The following is a 16,443-nucleotide window of genomic DNA, read 5'->3' as shown; positions in this document are numbered from 1 at the left end:
GTATTTATGTGAAAAAAGATGAGGATTTCCTTTATTGTGAGCTGTTTTAGGCAGCTTTTTTGCTGCTGTGACTAATTTGCACACAATTATAAAGGAGGAAACATTTATTTGGGGACTCGCGGTTTCATAGGTCTTAGTCCATAGAAGGCCAGCCCCATTCCTCAGGGCTCACGGTGAGGCTAAACATCATGGCAGAAGAGTCATGGCAGAGGGAAGCAGCTCACATCATCAGGAAGCAGAGAGAGAGAGAGTCTTCACTCTCGAGATACAAAATATATACCCCAAAGCCCTACCCTACCACTTCAGTTACCACTCAGTTAGTCCCTATCAGGGGGGTTAAATCACTGATTAGGTTAAGACTCTTCCAACCAATCATTGTTCCTCTGAACTTCTTGCACTGTCTCTCATGTGAGCTTTTGGGGGACACCTCACATCCAAACCATAACATGTGCTATGGATGCTATTAAGACTTCCTCCCCCAAATTAATGAAATCTTAAACCACATTAGTAGAATAATTAGTCCCACTATGCTCTATTTAAGAAAATCCATCATTGATTGTTTGTTGTCAGAACTGGGTGACATATTAAGAATATGTCCAGAGTAGCAAGGAGTTTAATTGCATAACATGGGATGAATATGACATGTTTAGAGAAAAGAGGAAAGGAGACTTGAGAGCACTGAGGACAGCCTAGGGAGATGCATATATGAAAACATAATAATGTTGGATGTTCCAGGTTCAAAAAGAATAGGTAGAAGTTAAAGAAAAGCTAACACACTGAAAGTGTTTTAGTAGGAACTAGGTGATAATATCCCCAGATCATTTAATAAGAGAATCCTAAGCAGTGTGATAGAAGCCAGAGGTAATAGGGGAACCCTAGATCCAGAACACCTCTTCCTTGTACTACTACTACTAGATAAATCTAAGACCTTATACCTCACAGGATAAATGAAAACAATATACGGTGAGATTTCAGATTTCTCTACTACTAAGCTAGCTGCATAGGAACTAGTCTAAATATTATAGCTGAACTCTTACTTTAAACTTGGCATTGTTTCTCCATCTGTGATACTTTATTTTCCAGCACTGTATTCATTCAGTGGTATTTGAACACTTACGAAGGGCCAGGCACTGTTAGGGGGATAGTGAAATATAATAGTGAATAAACTAGATGAGGATCCTGATAGGGGAATTCAAATAAATAACCCAATTTATTTCACAGAGCCATGATGCAATAGTGTGACTGTGAAGAAGGTAGAGAGAGGGAAGATGTGAAAGCAGAGGTTATTCAAGGCTGTGCAAAGACTCCTTGAAACAAGCTTGACGGTGAGAAATTGAGAAGACACTAAGGATAAGATACAAGTTTAGAGAAGTGAACAGTGACCAAGATAAGCAGAATCTCCTAGGTCATCAAATAGAGTTTAGGTTCTTCCAGGACCAAGCAACAGCCAGAATGGATTTGAGGAGAACAACAAATAGTCATCATACTCCTAATAACATGACTATAAGAAAGAACAAGAAAATAAGATTCCTGATCTTCAGTTATTTATGTTAGTGGGAGAGACACAGATAACCACTAAATACATAGAATAATTTCAGAATTTGACTGTGATGGAGATTTTATTAGAGAGAGGTCTGGTTTAGATAGGGTAGCTAATAGTTTCTTGGATTAGGCTGAGACACAAAGGAGAAGAACCACACTTTGTAATGAGAAGCAAGATGACGAGGCAGGTGAAATACCTATGCTGTATTCAAATAATTGCATTCTAAAAAGGGGCCATAGCTTAGTCTTCAGTTAGTAGCTCTACCACAGCTTCACACAGACGTATTCTCAGTATGTGTGTCAGAGAAAGAAGTCACCTTGACCCTCTTCCCAAAAAGAGGATTATTCAAACCACCACATCACAATGTAATAAGATTAGTTGTTTGATCCAATTTTAAATTAACTGGTAAATACATTTAGCTTTTATGAAAAGTCAGAACATTGTTACTCATTTTAGAACCCAACCATATTTTTTAAAAGTATCATGCCATTGTGTTTACAGGCACTTTCTAATAAGAAGTTTAGGATCATTTAATTAGAACTAAAACCATGAAGAGATTTACATAAAACACCAACATATCCTTTTCATTTGTAAAACTAAAGTAACCTAGTTCAGAGTTTTTATGTTTAGAGCATTCCCATTTAGATTTAAGTAGTCATAACCATATACAGTTCCTTACATAAAAGTGGAAATTAACAGAATCTTCCCAAGAAATTTACTTTAGTTTCATGTTTGCTATGAAATATGAAAGAGAACTTTTCAAATATTTTAACTAGTTGTTGAAGGATTATTTTTACTCAGTGTTTGACTGAAGATAGCATTGTTACTTCCTATTTTTGTGTCTGTATGTTGCTTGTATTAGATGGGCGGGCCTCTGTCTCTTTTTTTCACTGTGTTTTCATACCGCTATGGTGTCTCCAACAGGCAGATTTGGGATATAAGGAAGGATACATTCAAGTTCTGACTCTAAGTATAGCTTGTATCAGTCAGTCTCTCATGGTTTCCCTTAAGTCACAATGTTGTGTGTGTGGGGGGGGAATATATATATATAGATATACACTTTTTTTTTTTTTACAGCCAACAAGTATACCTTCTCTACTTCCTCTACTATAACTTTGTTGACATTTTCAGTTATATGAGGAGTCTAGCCAGGAATAAGAAACTAAAAAGGGAAAAACACAGCTCCTAGGAAAATAGCTTTATTAGGGGATTGGTAAGAAGTTTCACATTTGAAGAACCATGAAAGATCACTTTGGCAGCATACAATTCATGTTTAATTCATTTTATTATATAAAAATAACCACATCTTCAGTGGAGAAAAATAATAAACTTTTTTTCTGTCCAAATCACTTTCTAATAAAAATATTAAAAGCAAAATTTCCTAGAGTATTTTAAAAGTCATGAATTAGGCACAACTTCAGATTCTTAGTGTCATTTGAAAAGTCAGGAAACCTTAGAGATCTAATCGAAAATCATAGATGAGATAGTGACTGTTGAGAATCATAATCAAGAGTTGATTGAGTATTCAGAATTCTCAGGGGTGGGTAGGGAAGAATAAAGGAACTTTGGATTATGCAGAGAGGAGTGAGGGAAGGGGTAGGGCAGTGAGGATGGGAAGATGAAGTAGACATTATTACCCCATTATGGGTTTGAAAAAAAAATTTTTAATTAAAAAAGATTCATTTATTATCACACAGATTTGGGGTATCAGAAAGTCTGGTCTCTGCCTAACTATAAACAGTGTCACACATGTTTGTCTTTAGAAAGTAATGCTGTGAAAAGCAACCTCTGATTTTAAGATCTACAACTGTTGTCTAACTAGCCATATTCAAGGGTTAAGCCTTGATTTTAACTGAGCAACTGCTGATAAATTCTAAAGTAAATAATGCAATACCTGACAATGCAATATGTAAATTGGTTTATTCAGTAGTCTCTTTACTCTAGACCTTGAAACAACTTCTAAGTTTTCCAAAGTTCTGGTTTCCTAAGGAATTAGCATTAATAGCAGTAGTTATGTTGTCGTTTATGAGTTCATAATTTTGTAAAGCAAATGAAATATACTGTTTTTGGAACTAGCACTATTTCTTTCTAATACTCACTCGTATTTGTCTCTCACAGACAGAGAATGAGTCTGCCCTGCATGTACGACCAATGTAAACATATGCTATATGTTTCCTCTGAGTTACAAAGGCTTCAGGTATCTTATGAAGAATATCTCTGTATGAAAACCTTACTGCTTCTCTCTTCAGGTTGGTAGAATATATATACTTCTAAAATTTATTTCTAAAAATGTCAAAAGTATGAAATATGAAAATCTAGAAGCAAAGATTTACTTATATATAAATTGCTAATAGTTCTATTACTGTGTTCTGCTAAGTAGATGATTTTCATAAATGTAAAATTTTATAAGTAATATTCATTGATACCCAGATTAAGACAAATAGGTATAGAAGAAATAGTTATATGAGCTACACAGGGATCACAGTTGATCAGAATTTGTGCAGACTGCTTTCTTCCTTCCTTTGATCTTAGATAACATCAGTATATGAGACAAGGATAAAGAAAGCCAACAATGATTTAATTTCTCTATTGCACTGTTACTTGTAGTTACAAAGTGAATACTAACACATATATGAAATTATAGAAGAAAAAGGTTACAAAATGAATATTAACACATATATGAAATCATATAAGAAAAAGATATAACCTAAAAAAGGTATTACTGCAGATTCGAACTGGACTCTGCACAGAACTATTCTATCTTTTGAAAATAGCCCCTAGAGTTTTTTTTTTTTTAACTTGAAAGTTTGATAAGGTTGCTGACATTTAAACTTACTATTTTCAACTAGCAAAGATATTACTTACTGAAACTAGAAAACTTTCAAAAATACAAATCATCTTGTCTGTAGTACTTTATGTGGCAATTTTCAGTAAGTAATAAAAGAAAGGTCTGGCACATCTAATATAAAGAACCATTATCCAAAATATACAAACAACTTTTTAAAAATGGACCAAGGACCTTAACAGGCACCTCACTAAAGAAGACATAATAAAGACATAATAATACACACAAACACACACACACACACACACACACACACACAATGGAATATTACTAAACTTTAAAGAAGAATGAAATTCTGCCTTTTGCTGGTAAATGGATGGAGTTAGAGAATATCATGCTAAGTGAAATAAGCCAAACCCAAAAAACCAAAGGCCAAATGTTTTCTCTGATATGCAGATGCTAATTCACAATAAGCGGAGGTAGGGAAGAATAGAGTTACTTTATATTAGGTAGAGAGGAGTGAAAGGAGGAGAAAGGGGTATGGACGTAAGAATGATAGTAGAGTGAAACAGACACTATTTTTTTTTCTTTTTTTTTTTTTTTTTTGGGTGCTGGGGATCGAACCCAGGGCCTTGTGCTTGCGAGGTGAAACAGACACTATTACCTCATGTACATGTATAGCTGTATGACTGATATGATCCTGCAGTACGTATAATCAGAAAAATGAGAGATTATACTCCATTTATGTATGATCTATCAAAATGTATGAATTCATTCTACTGTCATGTACAATAAATTTTTAAAATATTAAAAATTTTTTTAAATTATAAAGAAAAGAAAGATGGCAAATAGCATATGAAAATATCTGCTACCTATTATATATCTTCAGGGAAATGAAATTAAAGTAGCAAAAAGACACAAATGCTAGAGAAAATATAGAGCAACAAGAACTCTGTTCATTGCTTGTGGGACTGCAAAATGGAATAGCCATTTTGGAAGACAGTTTGGTGACTTACAAAACTAAACACTCTTACCACATAATCTAGCAATTACATCCCTCAGTACTTACCTGAAGGAGTTCAAAACTTATGTTCACATAAAAACATCCACCTGAAGGAGTTCAAAACTTATGTTCACATAAAAACATCCTAATATAGATTAGGAATAAAGCTTTATTCCTAATTGCCAAAACTTGGAAGTTACTAAAATGTCCTTCATTCAGTGAATGAATAAACTGTGATACATTCAGACAATGGAACATTATTCAACACTAAAAAGAAACAGAGGAACCTGGAATGTACATTACTAAGTGAAAGAAGCAAATGTGAAAAGGCTACATACTGTGTGATCCCAACTATGTGACATTCTATAAAAAGCAAAACTATGAAAAAATTAAGACCAGGAGTTAGGGATGAACAGGAAGAACTCAAGATTTGCAAGACAATGAGGGTCTCTGTATGTTACTATAATGGTGGAGGATACATGTCATTATACAAAATATAAAGCCACAAAATATCCACTACCAAGAGTGAACCCAAATGTAAACTGTGAATGATAATGATATGCCAATGTAGGTTCATTAACTGTGACAAATATACCCCTTTCATGGGAGAATATTGATAGTGGGGAGAACAGGGAGTATATGAGAAATGTCTATCTTCCTCCCAATTTTTCTATAAACTTAAAACAACTCTTAAATCTTTTTTTTTTTTTTAAAGAAGGTCTTTGAACCAGTTAGAATTGTAAACTTTAGGCCATTCCAGTAAAAATTACATATCAGGTTAATGTTTATAGAACACCAAGGGTAATGACTGAATAATTCTTTTTATATACCAATAAGCAAATATGTAATTGCTATTAAAATCTTCATTCCATTAGTATTGTGGATTCATAGTTGCCAAATAACTTTGAGCTATGGATATTGCATGATTACATCCATCTAACCATTTCCAAAGCACACAGTCTAAATTCTTTCTTACTGTCTTTGCAAGGAACATTAATAAGGAAGAAAATGTTCCATAACCTAGTTTATCAAGTGGGTTTTATCCCAGGGATGCAAGGTTGGTTCAACATTCGGAAATCAATAAATGTCATTCACCATATCAACAGACTTAAAGTTAAGAATCACATGATTATTTCAATAGATGCAGAAAAAGCATTTGATAAAATACAGCATCCCTTCATGCTCAAAACACTAGAAAAAATTGGGGTAGTGGGAACATTCCTAAACATTATAAAGGCAATCTACGCTAAGCCCATGGCTAATATCATTCTAAATGGTGAAAAACTGAAAGCGTTCCCCCTAAAAACTGGAACAAGGCAGGGATGTCCTCTTTCACCGCTTCTATTCAACATCGTCCTTGAGACTCTAGCCAGAGCAATCAGACAAACCAAAGAAATTAAAGGGATACGAATAGGAAAAGAAGAACTCAAACTATCCCTGTTCGCTGATGACATGATTATATATTTAGAGGAACCTGGAAATTCCACCAGAAAACTTCTAGAACTCATAAGTGAATTCAGTAAAGTATCAGGTTACAAGATCAATGCTCATAAATCCAATGCATTTTTATACATAAGTGATGAATCTTCAGAAAGAGAAATTAGGAAAACTACCCCATTCACAATAGCATCGAAAAAAATAAAATACTTGGGAATCAATCTCACAAAAGAGGTGAAAGACCTCTACAATGAGAACTACAGAACACTAAAGAAAGAAATTCAAGAAAACCTTGGAAGATGGAAAGATCTCCCATGTTCCTGGATAGGCAGAATTAATATCGTCAAAATGGCTATACTACCTAAAGTGCTATACAGATTCAATGCAATTCCAATTAAAATCCCAATGATGTACCTTGCAGAAATAGAGCAAGCAATTATGAAATTCATCTGGAAGAATAAAAAACCTAGAATAGCTAAAGCAATCCTCAGTAGCAAGAGCGAAGCAGGGGGTATTGCAATACCAGATCTTCAACTCTACTACAAAGCAATAGTAACAAAAACGGCATGGTATTGGTACCAAAATAGACAGGTAGATCAATGGTACAGAATAGAGGACATGGACACAAACCCAAATAAATACAATTTTCTCATACTAGACAAAGGTTCCAACAATATGCAATGGAGAAAAGATAGCCTCTTCAACAAATGGTGCTGGGAAAACTGGAAAACTATATGCAATAGAATGAAATTAAACCCCTATCTCTCACCCTACACAAAACTCAACTCAAAATGGATCAAGGACCTCGGAATCAGACCAGAGACCCTGCATCTTATAGAAGAAAAAGTAGGTCCAAATCTTCAACTTGTTGGCTTAGGATCAGACTTCCTTAACAGGACTCCCATAGCACAAGAAATAAAAGCAAGAATCAACAACTGGGATAGATTCAAACTAAAAAGCTTTCTCTCAGCAAAGGAAACTATCAGAAATGTGAAGAGAGAGCCTACAGAGTGGGAGAATATCTTTGCCAACCATACTTCAGATAGAGCGCTAATTTCCAGAATCTATAAAGAACTCAAAAAACTCTACACGAAGAATACAAATAATCCAATAAACAAATGGGCTAAGGAAATGAACAGACACTTCACAGAAGAAGATGTACGAGTAATCACCAGATATATGAAAAAATGTTCAACATCCCTAGTAATAAGGGAAATGCAAATCAAAACTACCCTAAGATTTCATCTCACCCCAATTAGAATGGCGATTATCAAGAATACAAGCAACAATAGGTGTTGGCGAGGATGTGGTGAAAAAGGAACACTCATACATTGCTGGTGGGGTTGCAAATTAGTGCAGCCACTCTGGAAAGCAGTGTGGAGATTCCTCAGAAAGCTTGGAATGGAAACACCATTTGACCCAGCTATCCCACTCCTTGGCCTATACCCAAAGGACTTAAAATCAGCATACTACAGAGATACAGCCACATCAATGTTCATAGCTGCTCAATTCACCATAGCCAGATTGTGGAACCAACCTAGATGCCCTTCAGTTGATGAATGGATAAAGAAACTGTGGCATATTTATACAATGGAATATTACTCCGCAATGAAGAATGATAAAATTATGGCATTTGTAGGCAAATGGTCGAAATTGGAGAATATCATGCTAAGTGAGATAAGCCAATCTCAAAAAACTAAAGGACAAATGATCTCGCTGATAAGCGGATGAGGACATATAATGGGGGGTGGGAGGGGCTAGCATTAGGTTTAGGGTTAGGTTTAGAGTTAGGCTAAGGAGAGCGGTAAGAATGAAGGAAAGAAGGACTGTGTAGAGGGAAAAGAGGGGTGGGAGGGGTGGGGGGGAGGGGAAAAATAAAATAAACATCATTACCCTATGTAAACGTAAAAAAAATAAAAAAATAAAAAAATTTAAAAAATAAAAAAAACCCTACAAGATCATTGCTAGAGAATGTTACCTATAACATGTACTTGCTAAAGAAATTAACTTGAGTAAACAGTTATATAAAGTTCTGAGTATGATTTTGACTGATACAAGGTATAGTTCATTGTCTGGATACTAGCAATTTATACAGAGTTAGGGTCTAAATTTTATACATATCAAACTCACTGAGCTATTCATGTTTTTTTTTCCATTGTGGATAAGAAAAACTAGTGTATATCACAGATTCTTTTACCTTATGATACAGACTTTTATTCTGATAGAATACTAGAATAGGTACCCTAAATTTCCACTGCAATGCTGGGCTTAAGAACTAAGTAAAGATAGAAATTCAAAGAGGTAAGATTTACTCTTGAAGCTAACTTTCTCTTTAAAGACATTTTTAGAACCTGGTAAATTAGTACATTTACTACATTTAAAGACAACGATTGGAAATATAAGTGATCCACCAATGGGTGGATCAAAAAGCAGATTAGACTCTTGAACAAAATATAGATCTAAAGAAATCATCCAGAATACAATTTTTTAAAGTGTACATGTTTGTGTACATGTACAAGAAAACTTCAAGAAGGCTATAATATACATCCTGAAAGTATAACACACACACACACACACACCATATACATGTGTGTGTGTATATATATATACACACACACACACATGGAGAGAGAGAGAATATCAGAATTGGGGTCACAGGGCAAACCACCACCTCAAAATCTGGAGAAACAGTCAAATTGAGATCACAACCAAGGTCACCTTACTGGGAACAGAGCCACCAGAGCTAGCAAACTGATAGGAAGACTAAGGTAATTTTGATTAATTTCTAGAGGCTGAGTGAGGACTAGTTTGAGAGTTAAAAGCTCCTGGGAATCCAGTCTTAGGGCATTTCCCCCACACTTGGATTTTATCTTCAGAAACTCTACGTGTTATTCATGGTTAAGATGAGAGAAAAATTCCTTTGTTTTGGGTTTATTTATTAATGGTGGGAAGGGGAAAAGTAAACATTTGGAAATACCTGGAGAGTGTTCTCCATAGCCAAGGCCTTCCCTCTGAAAAACAACTTTATCAGGGCCTGGAGTAAAGGCACAGGGAGGATTCCAGCTCTTTCGAGCCTTCCTTTCTCTTATAGGAGGGGAGAAACTTTAAAAAAAGTTTAAGAAATGTTTTTGAAAGCTGCAGCCCAGGGATTCAAGCCTAGTTGGCTAGTAGAGGAAGAGAAGAAGATTTAATCAGAAGTATTTTAAAACCTTTCCCCTCCCCAGCACCTATAACCACCTTATCAACAGGGCTTCAGTATAATGGTGGATTGAAACTGAGAGTTTCAGGACAAGCTATTTAAGAAGTTCTCAAAACCCAAAGACAACAGAAGCTGGTGGGTGACCTGGCAGGGTGGTCAAGGGAACTGAAACCTCTAGCACCTACAACAAACAGTAAATACAGCTCAGCTCCTACTCAGATTAACACACCTCCCCCCACCCCACACACACACACAAAAGCCTGATTACATCAGTTTTGATATATCACCCAGCTTTCAACAAAAACAGAAAGTCACCAGGCATGCTAAAAGGCAGGATCAACACTGTCTGAAGAGAAAAGACAAACATCAAAACTAATCCAGAAATACTGGAATTATCAGATATGGAATTCAGTTATGATCCGTGTGTTAAGGGCTCTCATGGAAAAAGTAGACTACGTGCAAATATAGATGGGTATATTTGCATGCTAAGGAATTCTCTTAGGAAATGCTAGAAATTAAAAATACTGAAGGGAAAAAGTAAGACTGCTGTTGATGGGTTCATCAGTAAACTGGGCACTGCCAAGGAAAGAATCAGTGAGCTAGAAGATCAATAGAAACTTCCCAAACTCACATGCAAAGAGAAACAAGAATGGGACAGGGTTGGATGGGGGGGGCAGTATTCATGAACTCTGGATACAATTACATGAGGTGTTACATATCTTGGTGTCTGGAGATATCAGAAGAAAGGGGGGGGGGAAGCAAGAAGTAGTTGTAATAATAGCTGAGAAATTTCCAAAATTAAGGACAGACACCAAAACGTATCTGAAAACTCAGAAAGCATCACACAAAATAAAAAGCAACAAATCTACACCTTAACATATCCTACTGAAACTGCAGAAAAAGTAACACAAAAAAATCAGCTTATATATGACTTAAATCAGACTTCTCATCAGAAAGCCTTCAAGCGGGGCTGAGGAGATAGCTCAGTCGGTAGAGTGCTTGCCTTATAAGCACAAGGCCCTGGGTTCGATCCCCAGTACCCAAAAAAAAAAAAGCCTTCAAGCAAGAAGAGAGTTAAATAAAATATCTAAAGTGCTGTATAAAAAAAAAAAAAACTCTCAACCTAGAATAGGTTATACAGCAAAATTATTCTTCAAAAGCAAATAAGAAATAAAGGAAATTTGTCACCACCATTAGACCTATTTTGCATAAAATGTTCAAAGCTATTCTTCAGAAGGAAGGAAATGTGTCAGGAACATGGATTTACATAGGAAAGGAAGAGCATGAGAGAAAGAATAAATGAAGGTAAAATAATTTTTTTTTTGCTTAATCTGATAACTTCAAAGTAATAATAAGGTACTGAATGAACAACGCATATGGATAAGTGAAATGAACAACAGCAGAGTTATAAGAATTAGGAAAGAGGAATTTGGAGTTCTCTGTTAAGAGGTACCTGCATTGCAGTCTATAAAGTGGTATAGTACTTTTTGAAAAGGGACATAGGGACATAAATTTATTGTAAATACATACTGGAAACTCCAGGGTGACCACTAAAAACAAAAGGAGTGGTATTGATATGCTAAGAGAGAAGACTAACTGAAAGCATGAGATGCTCAATAAAAACAAGGTAGAAAAAAGCAGACAAGATAAAATCCAAAACCAAAACAAGAAAGTATTATGAGTAGAAAACAGTTACCAATGCAGATGTTAATCCACCTATATTAACAATCACTTTAAATTTAAATGGTCTAAATATATCAGCATTCTGTTTTTTAAAAAACGAAGGTGAAAGTATTGTTAGCCACCATAGACTTTCACTGAAAAGCATTAAATGATAAACTCAGGTTAAAGGAAAGCAACCACATCTTTAAGAAGGAATAAAAAATCAACAAAGTGGTAAATACATAAATATATTTAAAGCAAATATTCTCTATATAAAATAAGGGTAAAGTAATGTCTTTAGAGGTTAAAAATAGAACTAAAATACACAATAACTGCATATAAGGACAAAGGGTAATTTGATAGGTTAAGAATGAGTGTTTAAATTTCAAGGAAAACCACTATAATATGCAAATTACCAAACCATTGTGGGCAAAAGGGGAGTGGGATAATAGAAAACAAAAGAATGAAAGAACATGATAAGGTAGTACAAACAAACTTAACTCTATCAATAATTTCTTTATTTGTAGAGATGAACTACAAGCTTAATTGAAAGACTGGATTTTTCAAATAAACCAACTTTATGATATTTACAAGAATATATAAATAAAGACATTGAAAGGCTGAAGTAAAAGGATATACTCTTTGTATGGCATAAGAGATGGCAGACTTTAAAGGGCAAGTTGGCCAACACCTTAAACTCTGCAGTCTATCACAACCACTCTGTCCTTGTGGCATGAACACAATCATTGACAACAGAGTATTTAAACAGAAGTTTGGAGAGTACATAATGTCTCCAAGAAGTCCTAAAATTCAGAAATCTGCCTTTATATTAAACATTCAGCTTTTCTTTAATATCTACCACCAAATCCTATATTTCTCCCCAGCCACTGTTAACACAGAACCAGTAATCCTGAGAGCAAATGTTGAGAAATTAAACAATTTACAAAAGTCTTTCTGCAAGATCAACTGATCATGACTAGCCCTGTGTTCATTGTCCTTCTTACTAGCACTAATTTTTAAAGATTAATATACCACAAATTAGTTTTATTCCAGTTTTGCAATCCAGATTCCATGAACTACTTTTAATACTCATAAGTACATAAAGGCAGATAATCTGCTCCCTACTAAGGCTTTTATCTATAGGCTACAATAAAAACCATGTTTCTTTTTTATCAACTTAGTATGCTTAGACATTTAAAAATATATTCTAATTTTAAAGTTCTAATTAACTGGTAATATCACAGATGTTCCAAGATATAACTGGTGGAATAAATCAGTTAAAGAATAACCATTGTTGGGACTGGGGTTGTGGCTTAGTGGTAGAGTGCTTGCCTAACACAGGTAAGTCACAGAGTTCGATCCTCAGCACCACATAAAAATAAGTAAATTAAATAAAGGTATCGTGTTCATCTGTAACCAAATATATATACATATATAGAGAGAGAGCTATAAAGAATAACCATTGTTGAAGTCTTCTATCACAAAACTATAATTTTGTGCAAAACAACAGCCAAAGTTAACTGATCACTTTATTATTCTGTCATCAAAAGTTTTTGATGAACAGCCCCATTTTGTAAGTTAGAAACCCAAGGTCAAGACCTCCATTTCTCTATTATCATATATTCTCTCTTGGCTATAGTCTCATAACCCTCTGAAAATGCATAGAATGCATTTAGAGGATACAAACCATGATATTAAATGTCCTTTTTGGTGTATGAAAAGTTATAGCAAGGAAACTCTTGAATTTAACTGCATCTTAACCTTTTAGTTCCTAAGGAAGGTTTGAAGAGCCAAGAACTGTTTGATGAAATTAGAATGACTTACGTCAAAGAGCTAGGAAAAGCCATTGTCAAAAGGGAAGGAAACTCCAGTCAGAACTGGCAACGGTTTTATCAACTGACAAAACTTTTGGACTCCATGCATGAAGTAAGTATCAAACCATAAAGTCAACTATAACAATGATTCTGTAGAACATAAAGTATGCTTTGGTTAATGTATACCATATATATTAATTATTTCAACCCCAGTTTGTGGATTTTGGTGATGTTTTGAGTTCAATTTGTGAACTTCGATTTTGCATATTTTTTACCTAAGTCCAATTATGAAATGTTATTTCAATCTTGTCATGTATAAAATAGTACCATGCTATAACAGACTTTAGCCCCACTGTTTTAAAAGGTAGAATTCCATTTTTGTATGAATGATCTATTAAATTAGAAAAATATGACTTCTGTATATTTCGGGTACTACAGCTCATCATGAAATACTTAATTCCATATAATTCTACATATAATTTAAGGAATTCAAAAAGACTTTAGTACTTAATATTTATTTTAGTTCACTAAACTTCTTTTCACTTGGAGAATTCCAGTAGAGATTCATATATTTCAGGTCAGATATTAAAAATAAAGGACAGGTGAGTGTGAAATGTTCATACTGTTCTGTTCTAAAGTCTAATCATTCATTTCTTTCAGGTGGTTGAAAATCTCCTGAACTATTGCTTCCAAACATTTTTGGATAAGACCATGAGTATTGAATTCCCAGAGATGTTAGCTGAAATCATCACCAATCAGATACCAAAATATTCAAATGGAAATATCAAAAAACTTCTCTTTCATCAAAAGTGACTGCCTTACTAAGAAAGGTTGCCTTAAAGAAAGTTAAATTTATAGCTTTTCTTGTACAAACTACCAATTTGCCCTGTAGAGGTTTTGTTTTTTTTTTTTTTTTTTTTTTTTTTTTTCTGTCTGTTTCTTTTCTCCTTATAAATACGCACTACATGTGGTTTATAGAGGGCCAAGATTTGGCAACAGAAGCAATTGAGTCATCATTGTTTAAGTGATGGCAAAGTAGATAGTGAAACTTACTCAGTGGTGTATCCCAGATATTAGAAACAATAATGTAGGGGCAATCTCTACTGTCAGAAAAGGATGGCACCTAAACCACCAGTGCCCAAAGTCTGTGTGATGAACTTCCTGCTCATACTTTTCAGTTGGCTGGATAAAATTTCTAGACTTTTTGTTGACGTATTTCCCCATGTATAGTTAGGATAGCATTTTTGATTTATGCATGGAAACCTGAAAAAAGTTTACAAGTGTATATCAGAAAAGGGAAGTTGTGCCTTTTATAGCTATTACTGTCTAGTTTTAACACTTTCCTTTATATTCAGTAAAGTACGCTTGCTCATTTTTTTCTTACATAATTTTTGTATTCAAGTTACTGTACAGCTGTTTAAGATGGGCAGCTAGTTCATAGCTTTCCTAAATAAACTCTAAAACATTAATCTTTTGTGTGAAAATGGGTTGGTGCTTCTAACCTGATGGCACTTAGCTATCAGAAGACCACAAAAATTGACTCAAATCTCCAGTATTCTTGTCAAAAAAAAAAAAAAAAGCTCATATTTTGTATATATCTGCTTCAGTGGAGAACTATATAGGTTGTGCAAATTAACCGTCCTAACTGGTATAGAGCACCTCAGTCCAGTGACCTCCTGGGTAAACTGTGGATGATGGTTGCAAAAGACTAATTTTAAAAAGTAATAACTACCAAGAGGCCCTGTTTGTACCTTATGCCCTATCTCTGCAATGGTTAGATGGCAAGAAAGTTGATAATCTAATTCTCTTCCAGGACCTTTTGTAGTAGTTTGTATAACTTCTTAAAAGTTATGATTCCAGATAACAGTTGTAACTCAGCTGAGAGATTTTTAATCAGACCAAGTAATTTCCTCTCATTGAACTTCACCCAAAAACTAAATATCTAATATGGCAGAAGTGACTAGATACCCATTTTCACATTCCCATCTGTCACCAATTGGTCTATCTTTCCTGGTAATACAGGAAAGCTCAGCTACTGATTTTTGTAATTTAGAACTGAACGTCAGAGATCAATGTTTGTAGAACTACACATCCCTACGTGTGCCATAGAATTTAACACAAGTCTTGTGAATTTCCTCACTGTTAAGAATTGTCATTTTAAACAAAACAGAAGCTGTAGTAGCCCTTTCTGTGTGCACCTTACCAACTTTCTGTAAACTCAAAACATAACATATTTACTAAGCCACAAGAAATCTGATTTCTATTCAAGGTGGCCAAATTATTTGTGTAATAGAAAACTGAAAATCTAATATTAAAAATGAAACTTCTAATATATTTTTATATTTAGTTATAGTTTCAGATATATATCATATTGGTATTCACTAATCTGGGAAGGGAAGGGCTACTGCAGCTTTACATGCAATTTATTAAAATGATTGTAAAATAGCTTGTATAGTGTAAAATAAGAATGATTTTTAGATGAGATTGTTTTATCACGACATGTTATATATTTTTTGTAGGGGTCAAAGAAATGTTGATGGATAACCTATATGATTTATAGTGTGTACAAGCATTCATACAGGTAGCAGTGGTCTCAGAAACCAAACAGGTTTGATCTAGGGGAAGGAGACAAAAACTGGCCCCATGTTCAAGTGAAGGTTGCTGAGTCTCTGACCCAATCAGATCACAGAGGAAGTAATCCTCTGCCCCCCATTCTGACTACCCCTCTCATTCCAGCAGTGAGTCTGTCAGCGCAGGTTTAGTTTACTAAATCTCTTTGCGCTAAAGTGTGTAAGCAGGGGACAGAAGGTGGTGCTTACATACTTAACAGGCACCATCTAAAATAGCAGGGTTACTTTCACATACTGCCTGTCCAACAGGTTTTAAAAACAGAGGCTTTAGAAGTTTGGCAATAATATGCATAGAGGTACCAGCAATATGTAAATAGGGCAGAATCCCCATAGGATGCCAATAATACACTAATTCCTTTCTACCCTACCA

The 16,443-nt window shown here is 34.7% G+C and overlaps 1 protein-coding gene across 5 annotated transcripts in view; it reads left to right on the top strand.

Moving 5' to 3' along the window:
* The window catches only part of Nr3c1 (nuclear receptor subfamily 3 group C member 1), a 107,614-nt gene extending 92,534 nt beyond the window's left edge, over window positions 1-15,080 (top strand). For all 5 annotated transcript variants that reach the window (XM_047554941.1, XM_047554939.1, XM_047554942.1 and 2 more), the window contains exons 7-9: window positions 3,662-3,792; window positions 13,398-13,555; window positions 14,104-15,080. In XM_047554941.1, coding sequence (XP_047410897.1) covers window positions 3,662-3,792; window positions 13,398-13,555; window positions 14,104-14,256 — 442 coding nt within the window. In that variant the 3' untranslated portion in view covers window positions 14,257-15,080. The remainder of the gene's footprint in view (window positions 1-3,661; window positions 3,793-13,397; window positions 13,556-14,103) is intronic.
* Window positions 15,081-16,443: the final 1,363 nt, after the last annotated feature.

Source organism: Sciurus carolinensis, chromosome 6, assembly GCF_902686445.1.
Source record: "Sciurus carolinensis chromosome 6, mSciCar1.2, whole genome shotgun sequence".
Lineage (NCBI taxonomy): Eukaryota > Metazoa > Chordata > Mammalia > Rodentia > Sciuridae > Sciurus > Sciurus carolinensis.
The sequence above is the reverse complement of the archived record's forward strand: the minus strand, read 5'-3'. Positions and strand labels throughout refer to the sequence as shown.